The sequence below is a fragment of the Pseudonaja textilis genome, chromosome 8, assembly GCF_049901715.1.
Source record: "Pseudonaja textilis isolate UNSWEBS1 chromosome 8, rPseTex1.2, whole genome shotgun sequence".
NCBI classification, from domain to species: Eukaryota; Metazoa; Chordata; class Lepidosauria; order Squamata; family Elapidae; genus Pseudonaja; species Pseudonaja textilis.
Window position 1 is genome coordinate 50354678 of NC_141997.1, and position 14804 is coordinate 50369481.

Sequence of the window (14804 nt, forward strand, 5' to 3'; positions counted from 1 at the left end):
TACTCAGACTTAGTTTATACTAAGACCTATCATCTTGTAAGCGATTGACAAATCAAATAAATCAAATAAATCAATAAAATAAACAATGTTGGAAAGGAGATTCTATGCCGACAGATGGCTTAATAATCCAAAAGATTTTTGATTGCACGGAAATGGACAAACTCACATTAGAATTAAAAGAGAAGGAAGACTCGTATTATTATACAGTTTGGGAAAAATTGGTATCAATGGATAAATAATAGAAACAAGCAATCAAATAAACAATGAATGTATAGCTTAGAAAGATAGAGGTATATATATATATATGTATATATAAGAACAATTAGGAATATAAAATACACATGGAATAACAATTGAAATATAAGTACTGTCAAAACGGATTGTAATATACACAACATTTTCTTTTTAAATATCTGTAATGTATTTTGTATTTTAAGGTTTTAAATTTTCAATAAAGATTATTTTGGGGGGGGGAAAGAAAAAGAAAATGTAATTAATTTTAATAAAGACCCAAGCAGCTTACTTTTGTTGCAGGTCCTCATCTGAGATTTGAAGTTCTTCCTGCAGCTTCCGGTATCGGTCTTCCCTCAACAATCTGGTACCATCGTAAAGGGTGACCTCTCTGTCATGAAGCAACCTGCAACGGATTTTGTGAACGAAATCAGTGAATAAAGGGGAAAAGAACTGCGTGGCTCTTGAGCTTGGTTGCTTTCTTGTAGACCTTTCATGACCCAACTAGGGAGCATCATCAGTGCTAGAAGAGAGGGGGGAGTGTAGAAAGGAGGAGATGGAAGAGGAGGAGGAGGACAATGACTGTGGGGTCCTCAGTGCTCTCTGAGCTTGGTTCTTTCTTGTAGACGTTTCATGACCCAACTAGGGAGCATCATCAGGGCTAGGAGGGAGGGGGGTTTGTGGAGAGCAGGAGGAGGAGGAGAACTGTGTGATTCTTGAGCTTGGTTGCTTTCTTGTAGACCTTTCATGACCCAACTAGGGAGCATCATCAGTGCTAGGAGGGAGGGGGTTTGTGGAGAGCAGGAGGAGGAGGAGAACTGTGTGATTCTTGAGCTTGGTTGCTTTCTGGTAGACCTTTCATGACCCAACTAGGGAGCATCATCAGTGCTAGAAGGGAAGGGGGTTGTGGAGAGCAGTAGGAGGAGGACAACTGCGTGGTTCTTGAGCTTGGTTGCTTTCTTGTAGACCTTTCATGACCCAACTAGGGAGCATCATCAGTGCTAGAAGAGAGGGGGGGGGGCTGTAGAAAGGAGGAGGTGGAAGAGGAGGAGGAGGACAATGACTGTGGGGTCCTCAGTGCTCTCTGAGCTTGGGGGGGGCTTCCTTGCAGACGTTTCATGACCCAACTAGGGAGCATCATCAGTGCTAGTAGGGAGTGGGGTTTGTGGAGAAGAGGAGGAGGAGGAGAACTGCGTGGTTCTTGAGCTTGGTTGCTTTCTTGCAGATTTTTTCATGACCCCATCAGTGCTGATAATGTTTCCTAGCTTGGATAAGGAACCACCAGTGAGAAAGCCACCCAGCTCAGAGGGCACCCAGGGCCGAACGCTTCCCCCCCGCTTCATCAGCCTTCCGCCAAGCTCCCTACCACCGTTGCGGTACCTTTGGAGGACGGCCAGCGTGCCTGGGTTGACGCGGTGAAGGCCGTCCAGAATAAGCAGCTTCCCCTGGAGGGCAGCGGTGACCAGGGGTGACGGTCTCCAGGAGGTGTCCCCGTTGGGCAGCGTGTACCTTTGCTGCAGGAGGTCTCGCGCTGTCATGTCCTGTGAAGAACAAGGGCGGCCCCCACGGCAGGAATGGTGAGCTCCACGGGGGCCGTACGTCGAGGACTTGTCTCCACAGCTGAAACTCCCACCCTTGAGGGGGAACTCTTTGAGATTAAGCATCTAGAATTTGTCATTCTCTTTCCAGATGTTTTCCTTATGAAGTGCCGGGAGAAAAAGAGGAAAGAGAGGGAGGGAGAGGAAAGAGAGAGAGAGAGACAGAGGAAAAGGGAGAGGGAGGAAAGAGAGAGAGGGAGGGAGAGAGGAAAGAGAGAGAGGGAGGGAGAGAGGAAAAGGGAGGGAGAGGAAAGAGAGAGATAGGGAGGGAGAGAAGAAGAGAGGGGAAAAGGAGAGGAAGAGGGAGAGAGAGGAAAGAGAGGGAGGGAAGAGGGAGAGAGAGAGAGAGGAGAGGGAGGAAAGAGAGAGGGAGAGGGAGGGAGAGAGGAAAGAGAGAGAGGGAGAAAGAGAGGAAAAGGGAGGGAGAGGAAAGAGAGAGAGGGAGAGGGAGGAAAGAGAGAGATAGGGAACGAGAGAAGAGAGAGGGAAAAGGAGAGGAAGAGGGAGGGAGAGAGAGAGGAGAGGGAGGAAAGAGAGGGAGACAAAGAGGGGGAGGAGAGTGGGGGAGGGAGAGAGGAGAAGGAGAAAGAGAGGGGGAGAGGGAGAGAGACCAAAGAGAAGGAGAGAAAGGGAGAAAGGGAGAAGGAGACTGAGAGAAAGAGGGAGAGAGACAGCAGGAGGGAGAGGGAGAGAGGGAGGGAGAGGGAGGAAAGAAAGAGAGAGAGAGAGGAAGAGGGAGGGAGAGGAGGAGAGGCAGGGAGAGGGAAAGAGAGGAAAGAGAAAGAGAGAGGGGAAGACAGAGACGGAGAGGAAGAAGGGGAGAGAGAGAGAGAGAGAGAGAGAGACAGGGAAAAGGAAGGCTGAGTCTGGAGAAGTGAGGCCCAATTCCCCAAGTCTAGAACTTGCCTGGTAGAGCATGATGGGCTCCACGTTGTATCCCAAGAGGGCGGCAAACGCTTTGGCAACCACGGTTTTGCCACAACCCTGGGAGGAGAGAAGGCAGAGGGTGGAGCTGCTGACGCCGTCCAGGCCCACAAGCAGTTCAAACGGGAGACGCCCGAGGCCTTTCGGCCCAGTGCTTACTTTCTGTCCAATCAGGCAGAGGTCCTTCACCATGTGGGACTGCATCATCTGGGCCAGCAGCTGCTCGTGGCTGAAGGTCCGGACAAAGCCTTCGGCCGCGGGGCTCTGGACCCCGGAGGGGTGAGTCCCAGCGGGAACCTGAAAAGGAAGGTGATGGCAAGAGGGTGGCAGGAGGAGGAGGTCCGCTCAGCGCCCGCTATGCCGTGGACGGGATACCTCAAGTTGGGGCATTGATGCTCACAGTTGACCTTCAACTCCTTGCTCGGGAATTGAAGTTGCTGTCGTCCCCCCCACCCCCTTTTTGGGGGGCTTCTTCTTCCAATCAACCTAACTGGTTGGGACAGCCAGGTTTTGACCAAAAATATTGGCTATTCTTTTATTTTAAAAAATTAGGAAGGAAGAGAGGGAGGAGAAAGGAAGGAAGGGAGGGAGGGAGGGAGGGAAGGAAGGAAGGAAGGAAGGAAGGAAGGAAGGAAGGAAGGAAGGAAGGAAGGAAGGAAGGAAGGAAGGAAGGAAGGAAGGAAGGAGAGGGGAAATGTAGATGTATGGGAGGGAGGGAGGAAGATGAAGGAAGGAACGGGGGAATGAGAGAGTGAAGAAGGATGGATGAAGGAAGAGAGGGAGGGAGATGAAGGAAGGAAGGGATGGCAAGAGGAGATGTATGATATGTATGTCTATGTATGTACTGAATGTATGTATGTAAGGAAGGAAGGAAGGAAGAAAAGAGGGAGATGGAGCGGAAGGAAAGAAGGAAGGGAGGAAGGAAAGAAGGAAAGGCAGGAGGGAGAGAGGAAAGAAAGAAGGGAGGGAGGGAGAAGAAGGAAGGAAAGAAGGGATGGCAAGAGGAAATGTATGTCTATGTATCTCTATGTATGTACTGTATGTATGTACGGAAGGAAGGAAGGGAAAGAGGGAGAGAGCGGAAGGAAAGAAGGGAGGAAGGAAGGAAGGAAAGGCAGGAGGGAGAGAGGAAAGAAAGAAGGGAGGGAGGGAGGGAGAAGAAGGAAGGGATTGCAAGGGGAGATGTATATGTATCTATGTAGAAATGTACGGAAAGAAGGAAGGAAGGATCACCACTGAAAGACATGAAGGAAGGAGAGAGAGAGGAAGGAAAGAAGGAAGGAGGGAAAGAGAGAGAGAAAAAAGAAGGGAGAAAGAAAGAGATGGCAAGAGGTGATGTACAGTATGTGTATGTGTGTATGAATGTACATACGTACGTAGGTATGGAAGGAAGGAAAGAAGGATCACCACTGAAAGACATGAAAGAGGAAGGGAGGGAGGAAAGAAAGAAGGAGCGAGAGAGACAGGAAAGAAAGGAGGGAGGGAAGGAAGGGTTTGCAAGAGGAGATGTATATATGTATATATATGTAAGTATGTACCATATGCACTGGATGTATGGATGTATGGATGGAAGGATGGATGGAAGGATGGATGGAAAGAAGGAAGGAAGGAAGGAAGGAAGGAAGGAAGGAAGGAAGGAAGGAAGGAAGGAAGGAAGGAAGGAAGGAAAAAAACTAGGCCTATCCTTTCTTCACATTCAACCTTTCAGTAATTACCTGGCATGTCACAGCTTCTCCGCCTATCGAGACGGTCACATCAGCCTGCAAGCTTTGCTCGCCCTCCCTCTTCTTCACACTTACGACGTTTGTAGGGACAGCAAATTTTCTGGAATCCTGGAGTTCAAATCGCTACGAAAAAGAGACCTTTTTTTTCCTTCCTTTTTGCACCTTTGAGGTGTAAAAGCAACGGCTCCAAATTAAGTTAAATAAGATTCCCCCACCCACCCCCACTCCGTCTTTCCTGTGCTTGATTTCGCTCCTTCGAAGAAAGGCGAACAAGCCACACGCTGTCGGAACCGAGCAGGCCCAAAAACCCAAGTCCTCGGCTTGGCAATCTGCTTCGTCAGATATACGAGGAATCGCTTGGCAAAATTTAAAAACCAGGCATAAAGTTGGTCTTTTTGAGGTCAAAAAAAAGGAGCGCCGAGAACAGCGTAAGGGTTATCGGAGGCCGTGGAGATTCTTGGCTGTGGCCCCTGAAGTCATTTTTTTCATCTTTTACTGCCAAAGGAGATGGGTTTTTAGATGCACGACTTACCTGAGGACTTACAATGAAATTACTGTCAGGATTCTGGCAGTCACCCCCATTTAAATCATGAGTCTCGAGCCAAACTTCCAAAACATCAAAAGGATTTATTGGGAGTTAACATGCCGGCATTGCCTGGGTGCAGCCGACTCTGAGACACATCATTCATTGTCACCCTTGACCCCGGTTTTCCCCCCACCCCTTGGGTGTATCGTAATTCATATCCTCCAATGGGACACATCCATAGCCCAGAGTCATCAATCACGTTCTCCAGTTAGAATTTTGCGCGGCAGAAGCTTCAATCGCCTAGTGGGATGACCCAAAGGGGCATGGCAGCAAAGCAGCAAAGTCACAAAAGTCGGTAAAGTCCCTTTAATTCCTCCCACTTGGCCAGTTATCATTGGCTGGAGAAAAAACTCTCCCAAGAACAGACTTTAAACGGAAGAAATTCCGTCCGAACACAAAGTACATCTAGATTATAAATAAAATCCAACACAAACCATGCTGCAGCAATTAACGAGACAGGGCAGGATAAGGAATTGCAGACTTTAGAAGATAACGAAACGCACACAGTTGGGAGGATGCCAGAAGCCAGATAAGACTTGACAAACAAAGATAATTCACACTTTGCTTCCAGCAAGGCGCTGTGCGCAAACGCCCTTTTAAAATCCTGTTTTCCCAGCTGCAGCTAATGAAGGGAATCAGGGCCCTTTTCTCCCCCGTAATCCAGGTTGCTCCTTTCTCCGTTCCTCCCTGCGTGCCCCTGGATGAAGAAGGGGTGGGCCTGGGTCTACCTCTGAATACCCAGCCGGACTGTGCCCTTCCCCAGTTTCCTCCCCAGCCACCGGAGCCACACTCCCACTCCCTGTCAGCTGTTCCACTTCTCCCTCAGAATCAGATTCCAACTGGGGCATGACACCTAGATACTATCTTTGAAAACATTTATGGAACGCCGCTTCAGTTTTGCAACCTGTTGCACAGCTCCCCTCTCCCTTTCTGTTGGCAACTCTAAAATGTCCAGAGAAATACTTTATGAGTTGACAATTACAAGAGGGTGAAACTTCCTCTTAATGGCTGGGGGGCTCTATCGCGCACAACTGCACAGAAAATACGGCCTGGCAGGGAATTACACATTGCCATCCTAAGTCAATGTGGTTCAAAAGCGAGGCATCGCATGGCTGGAGCTCCATTTTACAGCCATTTTTACTATGGTCATTAAGCGAAACCGGCTTCCCCAATTGGCGTGCCTCGTCGTAAAACAGCTGGGAAGGTTGGATGATGCAACCGGTCATAAATGCAAGCCAGCTGCCCAGTGTCCGAATTGCGATCATCTAACTATGGTGTATGTGTGTGTGTGTGTGTATGTGTGTACTGCAACGGTCACAAGTGCGAGGACAGATTGTAAATCACGTTTTCCGAGGTGGTTGTAAGTTGGAGCTGTTGTTAAGTGAAGAGTCATAAGCGAGAGGGCTAAATGCACATCATTTGTATCATGGTGTCCTCACACAAGTGACAACACGTGTGTCAGGGTGTTGTTAGACCAACGAAGTAAACCACAGTAGAAATCTCTGTTGCATCCAAGTCCAATAAAGTGAGGCTTCACTATACACAGGAAGTCCTCGACTTACAATGGTTCATTTAGTGACCATTCAAAGCTATGACGGCACTGAAAAAAATCTACGTGACTTATAACTCATTCTACCTGTGACTTATGATTGCTTTTCGCACTCATGACCCTGGCAGCTTCCCCAAGGCACACGTGATCAAAAGTCAGGCCCTGTCAGACCCCTGTCGGAGTCTGAACCAGAGGAGGAGGAAGACAAACAGCTGACAGGAAGCAGGAATGTGGGGCTCCCTTGGCTGTGGAGGAAACTGGGGAAGGGCCAAATCCGGCTGGACAGAGCAGGGGAGAGGTAGAGCAAGGGAGAGGGAATTTGGAGGAAGACCCAGGCTCGTCCCCCTCTTCATCTTAGGGTACGCAGGGAGGAACGGAGAAGGGAGCAATGTGGGTTGCATGGCTTACGGGGGAGGAAAGGGCCCTGATTCCCTTCATTAGCCACAGCTGGGAATGAGAGTTTAAGAGAGATGCAAGCTGAGTGCGGCGTCTGCTGGGAGCAAAAATGAGTTTATCTTGTGTTGACTTTGGCTATCTGCATTCCTGGTGTCCTCCCAACTGTGTTGAATTATGGCCGTTCCTTCACGTCTGGAATCCCTGCTCCTGCCCTGTCAGATTAATTACCTCATTTTGCCTTGATTGGACTTATAGTTTTTGTTGACCATGTTTTGGACTTGATTCTCTGCAGCCAAAGGCTCTTCCTGGGAGAGTTTTTCTCCAGCCCAGAAGGTAACCAGGACATTGGGGGAAAAGTTGGAGCTAATAAAGGGAATCCTACTGATTATCTGACTGCGTTGCCTTTGTGCCATGCCCTTTTGGGTCATCGCACCCTTGGCAACTGACAGGTAGTTATGACGGTCGCAGAGGTCCCATGATCCGTTTTTGCGACCTTCCGACGAGCAAAGTCAACTTAACAACCGCGTGACTGATTGAACAACTGCAGTGATTCACTTAACGGCGGTGGCAAGGACAGTTGTAAAATGGGGCGAAGCTCACTTAAAACTGCTTTGCTTGGCAACGGAAATTTGGGGTTCAATTGCAAGTTGAGAACTACCTGTATCTTAATCAAATTTAGTTTTCCGCTTAGTTGCCAAGGCATTCTAATCTAAAGCCAAATCTGGCTCTGAGAACAGAGAAGAGAACTATTAACACGTGTATTTTATTCAATTAATATTGAATAAATATTAAATGAACACAAAGCCCTTCAAGAAAGTGCTATCCTATAACCATTATTCTATTCGATATGTTAAACAGAATTCTGTAAAGCAAAGAAGCTTACAGATTCTTTTCAAGTGCGGTTTTCATCCTTTTTGCCTCTTTTACACATAAAATAAAAACTGTAAGAGCCACAAGAATAATAATTTAAAAATAAAACAAAACCCAGATATATGCATTTGGGAAAATCACAACAGCACATTTGTGGAATAAAAAGCCCTTAGAATATTTCCGTTTTTAGAATGTAAAACCAAGCAAATATATTTTAGCATAACAGAGAATAACAGATTAACAGAGTTGGAAGGGACCATAAGAGGTCTTCTAGTACAACCCCTTGCTCAGGCAGGAAACTCTATTCCACACGTTTCCATTCTAGAAAAATATGGAGTTCTAGTAATCCATGGGCTGCTATAGTCTGACGTATTAAAATTTTCCACAAATTAAGAAAATAGAGATCAAGGAACGAAAGGGATATTCTCTCTAGACTGAATTAAGTTTTTCTAATGTCCTTTTCCAATCGATTGGTATAGCAATTCATTAAATACTTACTTTTAAGGCATCTTCGACAGCTGTTTGGCCTTCCTTTCCTAGCAAAACATTATATGGATACAGCCAGTTGATGATATGTTGCACTGACATCATAGGAAAGGAATTCTAAATTAAAAAAAGACATGAAATCAAAATCAAAACCAGACCGATGTACCTGAGAGAAGAACTAATCTGTGTCCTTTGGTTAAATATTTGCAAACTCCTAAGGTTAAATTGTAAAGTTTGTTTGCTGAGATTCCAAGTCTCTGGCAGCTTGGAGGACAAACACCTCTCGAGATTAGGAAAGATTAGAAAAGAAAAGGATAGGATAGAATAGAATATTAGAATAGAATACTGGAATAGAATAAAATAGAATATTGGAATAATATATTGGAATAGAACATTGGAAGAGAATATAATAGAATAAGGAAAAGGAAAGAAAAGAATAGAATAGAATAGAATAGAATAGAATAGAATAGAATAATTGGAATAGTATATTGGAAGAGAACATTGGAAGAGAATAGAATAGAATAAGGAAAAGAATAGAATAGAATAGAATAGAACAGAATAGAATAGAATATTGGAATAATATATTGGAAGAGAACATAATAGAATAAGGAATAGAATGGAATGGAATAGAACAGAATAGAACAGAACAGAATAAAATAGAATATTGGAATAGAATAGAATAGAATAGAATAGAATAGGAATAGGAATAGAATAGAACAGAATAGAATAGGAATAGAATAGAATAGAATAGGAATAGAACAGAACAGAACAGAACATTGGAATAGAATAGAATAGAATGGAATGGAATGGAGTGGAGTGGAGTGGAGTGGAATGGAATGGAATGGAATGGAATGGAATAGAATAGAATAGAATAGAATAGAATAGAATAGAATAGAATAGAATAGAATAGAATATTGGAATAATATATTGGAAGAGAACATTGGAAGAGAACATAATAGAATAAGGAATAAAATGGAATGGAATGGAATAGAACAGAACAGAATAAAATAGAATATTGGAATAGAATAGAATAGAATAGAATAGAATAGAATAGAATAGGGAATAGAATAGGAATAGAATAGAATAGAATAGGAATAGAACAGAACAGAACATTGGAATAGAATAGAATAGAATGGAATGGAATGGAATGGAATGGAATGGAATGGAATGGAATGGAATGGAATGGAGTGGAGTGGAGTGGGTGGAGTGGAGTGGAGTGGAGTGGAATGGAATGGAATGGAATGGAATGGAATAGAATAGAATAGAATAGAATAGAATAGGGGTAGAGTAGAGTAGAATAGAATAGAATATTGGAGTAGTATATTGGAATAGAACATTGGAAGAGAATATAATAGAATAAGGAATAGAATGGAATGGAATGGAATGGAATGGAATAGAATAGAACAGAACAGAACAGAATAAAATAGAATATTGGAATAGAACAGAATAGAATAGGAATAGAATAGAATAGAATAGAATGGAATGGAATGGAATGGAATGGAATAGAATAGAATATTGGAGTAGTATATTGGAAGAGAACATTGGAAGAGAATATAATAGAATAAGGAAAAGAACAGAACACAACAGAAGCTGGAAGGGACCTTGGAGGTCTTCTAGTCCCGCCCCCTGCTCAAGCAGGAGACCCTTGAATGAATGTCTGTTTATGGGTCTCTTCTCCTTCCCTTTGTCTCCCTTTTTCCTAGTATTTTTCAAGCCTCTATCACACCCAACTGGGGTATCTGTGTAACTCAATATAAAGAGGCAGCAGAGATCTGAGTTTGTAGAATTGTGCCAAAGTTGTAAATCCACCTGAACCCAGGGTGGAGGTTTAAATTTAATGCATCCACCTACCACCATCCACAGACTGGGAAATCAAAGGTCTACTCAATAGTTAGACAAGTTGTCCCAAAGTTGCCTTTTTTTTCAAGAGGCAACTGGACTTTCTCGGTTGTTCTTTGAAGATGTTTCGCTTGTCATCCAAGGAGCTTCCTCAGCTCTGAATGTGGACGATGCTTGGGTTAAGATCAAAGCACAGGAATTGGAAGTGTTCACTGAACCTACCAGAGCTGATGAAGCTTCTTGGATGAGAAGTGAAACATCTTCCAAGAAAAAACAAGAAAGTCCAGTTGCCTCTTGAAAGAAAAAAACAAAAAAAGGATCTTTGGGGCAACCATAACCTGGATGACGGAGAATTCCATAGACATTTAGACAAGTTCCATTTTTATTTATTTATTTTAATTAATATATAAATAAAGAGAAAGAGCAAAACGTGTTCGAAATCCACATACAGTGTGTTGCTGGTTACATTTCTTAAGAGTGATATTCATCATAACCATTATCATAGTCTTCTCTAATGATAATTTCATGATAACGGCGCTTTCCCCTCGTAACATTGATACGCATTAATTAGTAAATCTAATCAAAATTAATCAGAATTAACAGGAGTTAGAAACTCGAAGGTTATAAGAGAAAGATTAATCTCACGATCAGAGTGGTTTATTGTAACTTATGAATTGTGATTCATTTTGATTAATCCATTAAAAAAAAGAATAAATTGAGCCCAAAATATTGTTGTCAGGATTCCAGCCACCGCTCCAATTAAATCAGGATTCTCGAACCAAACTTCAAAAAAACTTCAAAGGATTCATTAGAGGCGACATACTGGCCCCCTGCCCTGCGTGAAGCTACTCTGGCATACGTCATTTACAGTCCCCTGTGACCCTGTTTTTCCCCTCCTCCCTGGGTGTGTCATAAATCAGATTCTCCAACTGAGCACATTCACAGGCTGGGTGTCATCATTCATGTTCTCCAATTAAATATATTTGCGGGCAAAAGCTCTGGTAGTTTAGTTACAATCGTTTAAAGAGAAGAGTTGGAATGTACTTCCGCTTTCAAACTGCTGCACTGCTCTTCCAGATTTCCTTCCTCCTCCCTTCCTTTTTTTTTATGGCAACTACTAAAACAGGCATAGGAATGTTTGATAAGTTGACATTTGTATTGACTGGGGTGGTTATGAAATGGCTTGATGCAAAACAAAACCAACCAACCAACCAACCTTTGAACAGTCACGTTGTGGTTAGTCGGCAGCAGGTGAGGATGGCTGAGGAGAGCGAGGACTCAGATGAGGGGCCAGGATCATTAGGGAGTGAGATTGTGGGGGCCGGCAGCAGCGATGAGGAGGTTCCCGAGGAGCCTGTGCCAAGTGTAAAGCGTGCATGCGGGGCTGCTCGCAGAAAAGAGTAGCTGCAGCAGCACAGGCGACTCGGGAGTAAGGCTGCAAGGTAACGGCGCCTCCTTCAAGAAGATAAAAGCCAGCTGTGAATCGGACGTTCTTTGCAGGAAGCAAAGACGTTTTGAAACTCAGCCTCGTGGACATTGCAGTATCTGAAGTTGGTATTTGAAGACACTTGTGTTGTGAAATATCTCTAGTAACTGTATCTGTTAACCTTGGCAGCCTCGCACAGTTTTGGTGAGGCTCGTGCCTATCAAAGTTAATCAGTTTGCAGCAGCTTTTTAACCGGGGATTCGTAAGAATCATCAAAAGGTTTCTGTTTCCTTTGGTTCGTGTTTGTTTTATTGGACAAGGGTTTGGGTCAGAACAGGTCACTAAGTGAAATTTTGTAAATTGAGGACCATCTTATGAGCGTAGACCTACCAGAATCCGCACAGCAGAGGACAGACTGTCCAAAGGGAAATCGGGAAGGCCCAATGAAGACGATTCTTGGGTGCAGAGAGTCATAGCAAAGGATAAGAGCTGAGAGATTCTGGAAATAAAACAAATCGATCCTTCACTTGCACCAATTAGATGAGATCTGCTTTCACACTGTCCTGCCAACAAAACTGGGGTTGAAACCTTCTTAATTTTGCATGCAGGACAGCTTCCTTCCCTTTTAACCAAAGTGTAGTTTTCCACAGTATCTGAATTTGGGGGGGCCGTGATTTCATTTACCGCAGAACCAGACCCACAGGACTTAAATCAGAATTTTGCTACTTGCAAAATACATCACCGTCTCTTTACACAGTCAGAATTTGAAGCTCAGGATGATTCAAGATTTCAGGTCTAAATTTATTACGGGGAGTTATTTGTCATCCTATTACAAATATTTGAATTCTGCTACCACTTTTAAGAGGCGTTTCAATGCTACAGCCAGAGGTCTGGATTTGAAAAGTTAATTCGAGGAACACTCGTGCAGAAATTCGATGTGCCTATTTACCTTTCTGTTGAAATGTTATTTCCAATAAAATACAGTTGCGAGAGGTGGTCCTGAAAGAAAATGCAACAGAAATGATGGTATAAATCTTTTTTTTTTTTTTGTGCGAGGTCCGTTCCGTTCCAGGATATTATTAACTAGGTTTTGACAGATTGGATCTGGGTTTTACTGCTGACTCAAATGCTTTAATATATACAGTCGTTGAAGCCAAAGCGTGAAACTTTAGAAAATCAAATTGCTTTTAATCTTGAGTAGAGTTTTTGTTTTAATTAATGGACTGCCCGCTTAAGGAATTCGTGGGCTTCAAGCCAACATTTCAAAATTAAAAAATTTGCCATGTTTTCCTTACCTTGAAGGGTAAATAATAAACATCACGGGCCTGAAACCTAGATCGAAGTGGCGGATCTAATGGGTTGCCCAAATATCGGGGTACAGGGAGCCCCAGTGCAATCACCCTGAAATCTTCACTGACTCTAACAATTCTCCAAGTGTCCAGGGCTTCTTTGTCGTGCTCCTAAACGTAAGTAATGTAAAAAAAAAACTTGTTTTTAAACTATTATTATAATTCAGCGGTGTACTTCTGGGGTAGACAATCTACTGAAGTCATCTACTGATGATGTTACCTAGTTGGGTAATGAAACATCTGCAAGAAAACAATTCAGCTCAGAGGGCACCAGGGATCCCATAAGCCACTGCCTCCTTCTCTTCCTCCTCCTCCTGCTCCCTTTCTCCTTCTCCACAAACCCCACTCTCTTCCAGCACTTGATGATGTTATCTAGTTGGGTAACGAAACATCTGCAAGAAAACCACCAAGCTCAGAGAGCCCCAAGGATCCCACAGTCCTCCTCCTCCTCCTCCTCCTCCCTGCAACCATTACTCCCTCCTAGCACTGATGATGTTACCTAGTTGGGTCATGAAACGTCTGCAACAAAACAGTTGAGCTCAGAGGGCACCAAGGACCTCACAGTCCTCCTCCTCCTCTTCCCTGTAAACCCAAGTCCCATCTAGCACTGATGATGTTAGCTAGTTGGGTCACGAAACGTCTGCCAAGAAAACACCCAAGCTCAGAGAGCACCAAGGAACTCACAGTCCTCCTATTCTTCCTCCTCTTCCTCTTCCACTTCCTCCTCCTCCTCCTCCTCCTCCTCCCTGTAAACCCAACTCCCATCTAGCACTGATGATGTTACCTACCCTGTTTCTCCAACACTACGCCCTCCCCCAATAGGAAGTCCCAGCATGTTTGATAGGCATGAAATGAAATTACGCCCCTCCCCCCACAAATTAAGGCCTATATTAAAACATGCGAACCTTATTATATGAGAAACATGGTAGTTGGGTCACGAAACGTCTGCCAAGAAAACACTCAAGCTCAGAGAGCACCAAGGACCCCAACAGTCCTCCTATTCCTCCTCCTCCTCCTCCTCCTCCCTCCCTCCCTCTGTAAACCCAACTCCCTTCCAGCACTGATGATGTTACCTAGTTGGGTCACAAAACGTCTGCCAAGAAAACACCCAAGCTCAGAGAGCACCAAGGATCCCTTAGTCTTCTTCTTCCTCCTCCTCTTCCTCCCTGTAAACCCCACTCCCTTCTAGCACTGATGATGTTACCTAGTTGGGTCACGAAAGGTCTGCAAGAAAACTACCCAGCTCAGAGAGCACCCCTCTTTTCAACCCTGAGCTACAAATATCCTCCTTTCTCGGGATCCGTCAATGCACGCCAAGCGCGTACAGGGCGCTGGCGTCCAGGGAAGCAGAAGGAAAGTGGAGGAGGCCGCTGGGGTTAAAAGCAAGCCCTGGCTACATGACAGCCTGTAAAATAAACTTTCCGAAGGTCACGCATTCCTCGGCCAGGTTTCCTCAACTCCGGGAAGCCCGGGCCGCATCCTTGGCTGCCAACCTTGAAGCGGCTCCCGCTTACCGTCAGCAGTTTGTCGTAGCGTTCAGCCGACATGAGGAAGCGGCCGTCCTCCAGCTGCATCTCCCGGTTCTCCAGCAGGTTGTTCAAGACAGGCAGGACGTTCCGCTCCGCCTTCTCCAGCCCTTCCAGGACCAGGATCCGGCCTTCCGTCGCGGCCCTCACCGCACACTGGGGAAGCAAAAGAGAAACCAGCACCCAACGGATGGATACACTTCGCAAATAGACCTGTAAAAACCTAGCAGGGCAGACCGGTTCGTCTCCGGTTTACCTCCACCCAACAATCCGGATCAAGAACAGAGGAAAAGAGAAATC

At 44.8% G+C, this 14804-nt stretch overlaps 1 protein-coding gene across 2 annotated transcripts in view; it reads right to left on the reverse strand.

Moving 5' to 3' along the window:
• Positions 1 to 14804, reverse strand: part of VWA8 (von Willebrand factor A domain containing 8) — a 105798-nt gene that overhangs the window by 78769 nt on the left and 12225 nt on the right. For both annotated transcript variants that reach the window (XM_087938043.1, XM_087938042.1), the window contains exons 5-14: positions 14493 to 14660; positions 12925 to 13089; positions 12579 to 12628; positions 12020 to 12128; positions 8377 to 8481; positions 4469 to 4600; positions 2913 to 3050; positions 2736 to 2813; positions 1612 to 1772; positions 524 to 637 (exon numbers count right to left, since the gene is read on the reverse strand). In XM_087938043.1, coding sequence (XP_087794169.1) covers positions 524 to 637; positions 1612 to 1772; positions 2736 to 2813; positions 2913 to 3050; positions 4469 to 4600; positions 8377 to 8481; positions 12020 to 12128; positions 12579 to 12628; positions 12925 to 13089; positions 14493 to 14660 — 1220 coding nt within the window. The remainder of the gene's footprint in view (positions 1 to 523; positions 638 to 1611; positions 1773 to 2735; positions 2814 to 2912; positions 3051 to 4468; positions 4601 to 8376; positions 8482 to 12019; positions 12129 to 12578; positions 12629 to 12924; positions 13090 to 14492; positions 14661 to 14804) is intronic.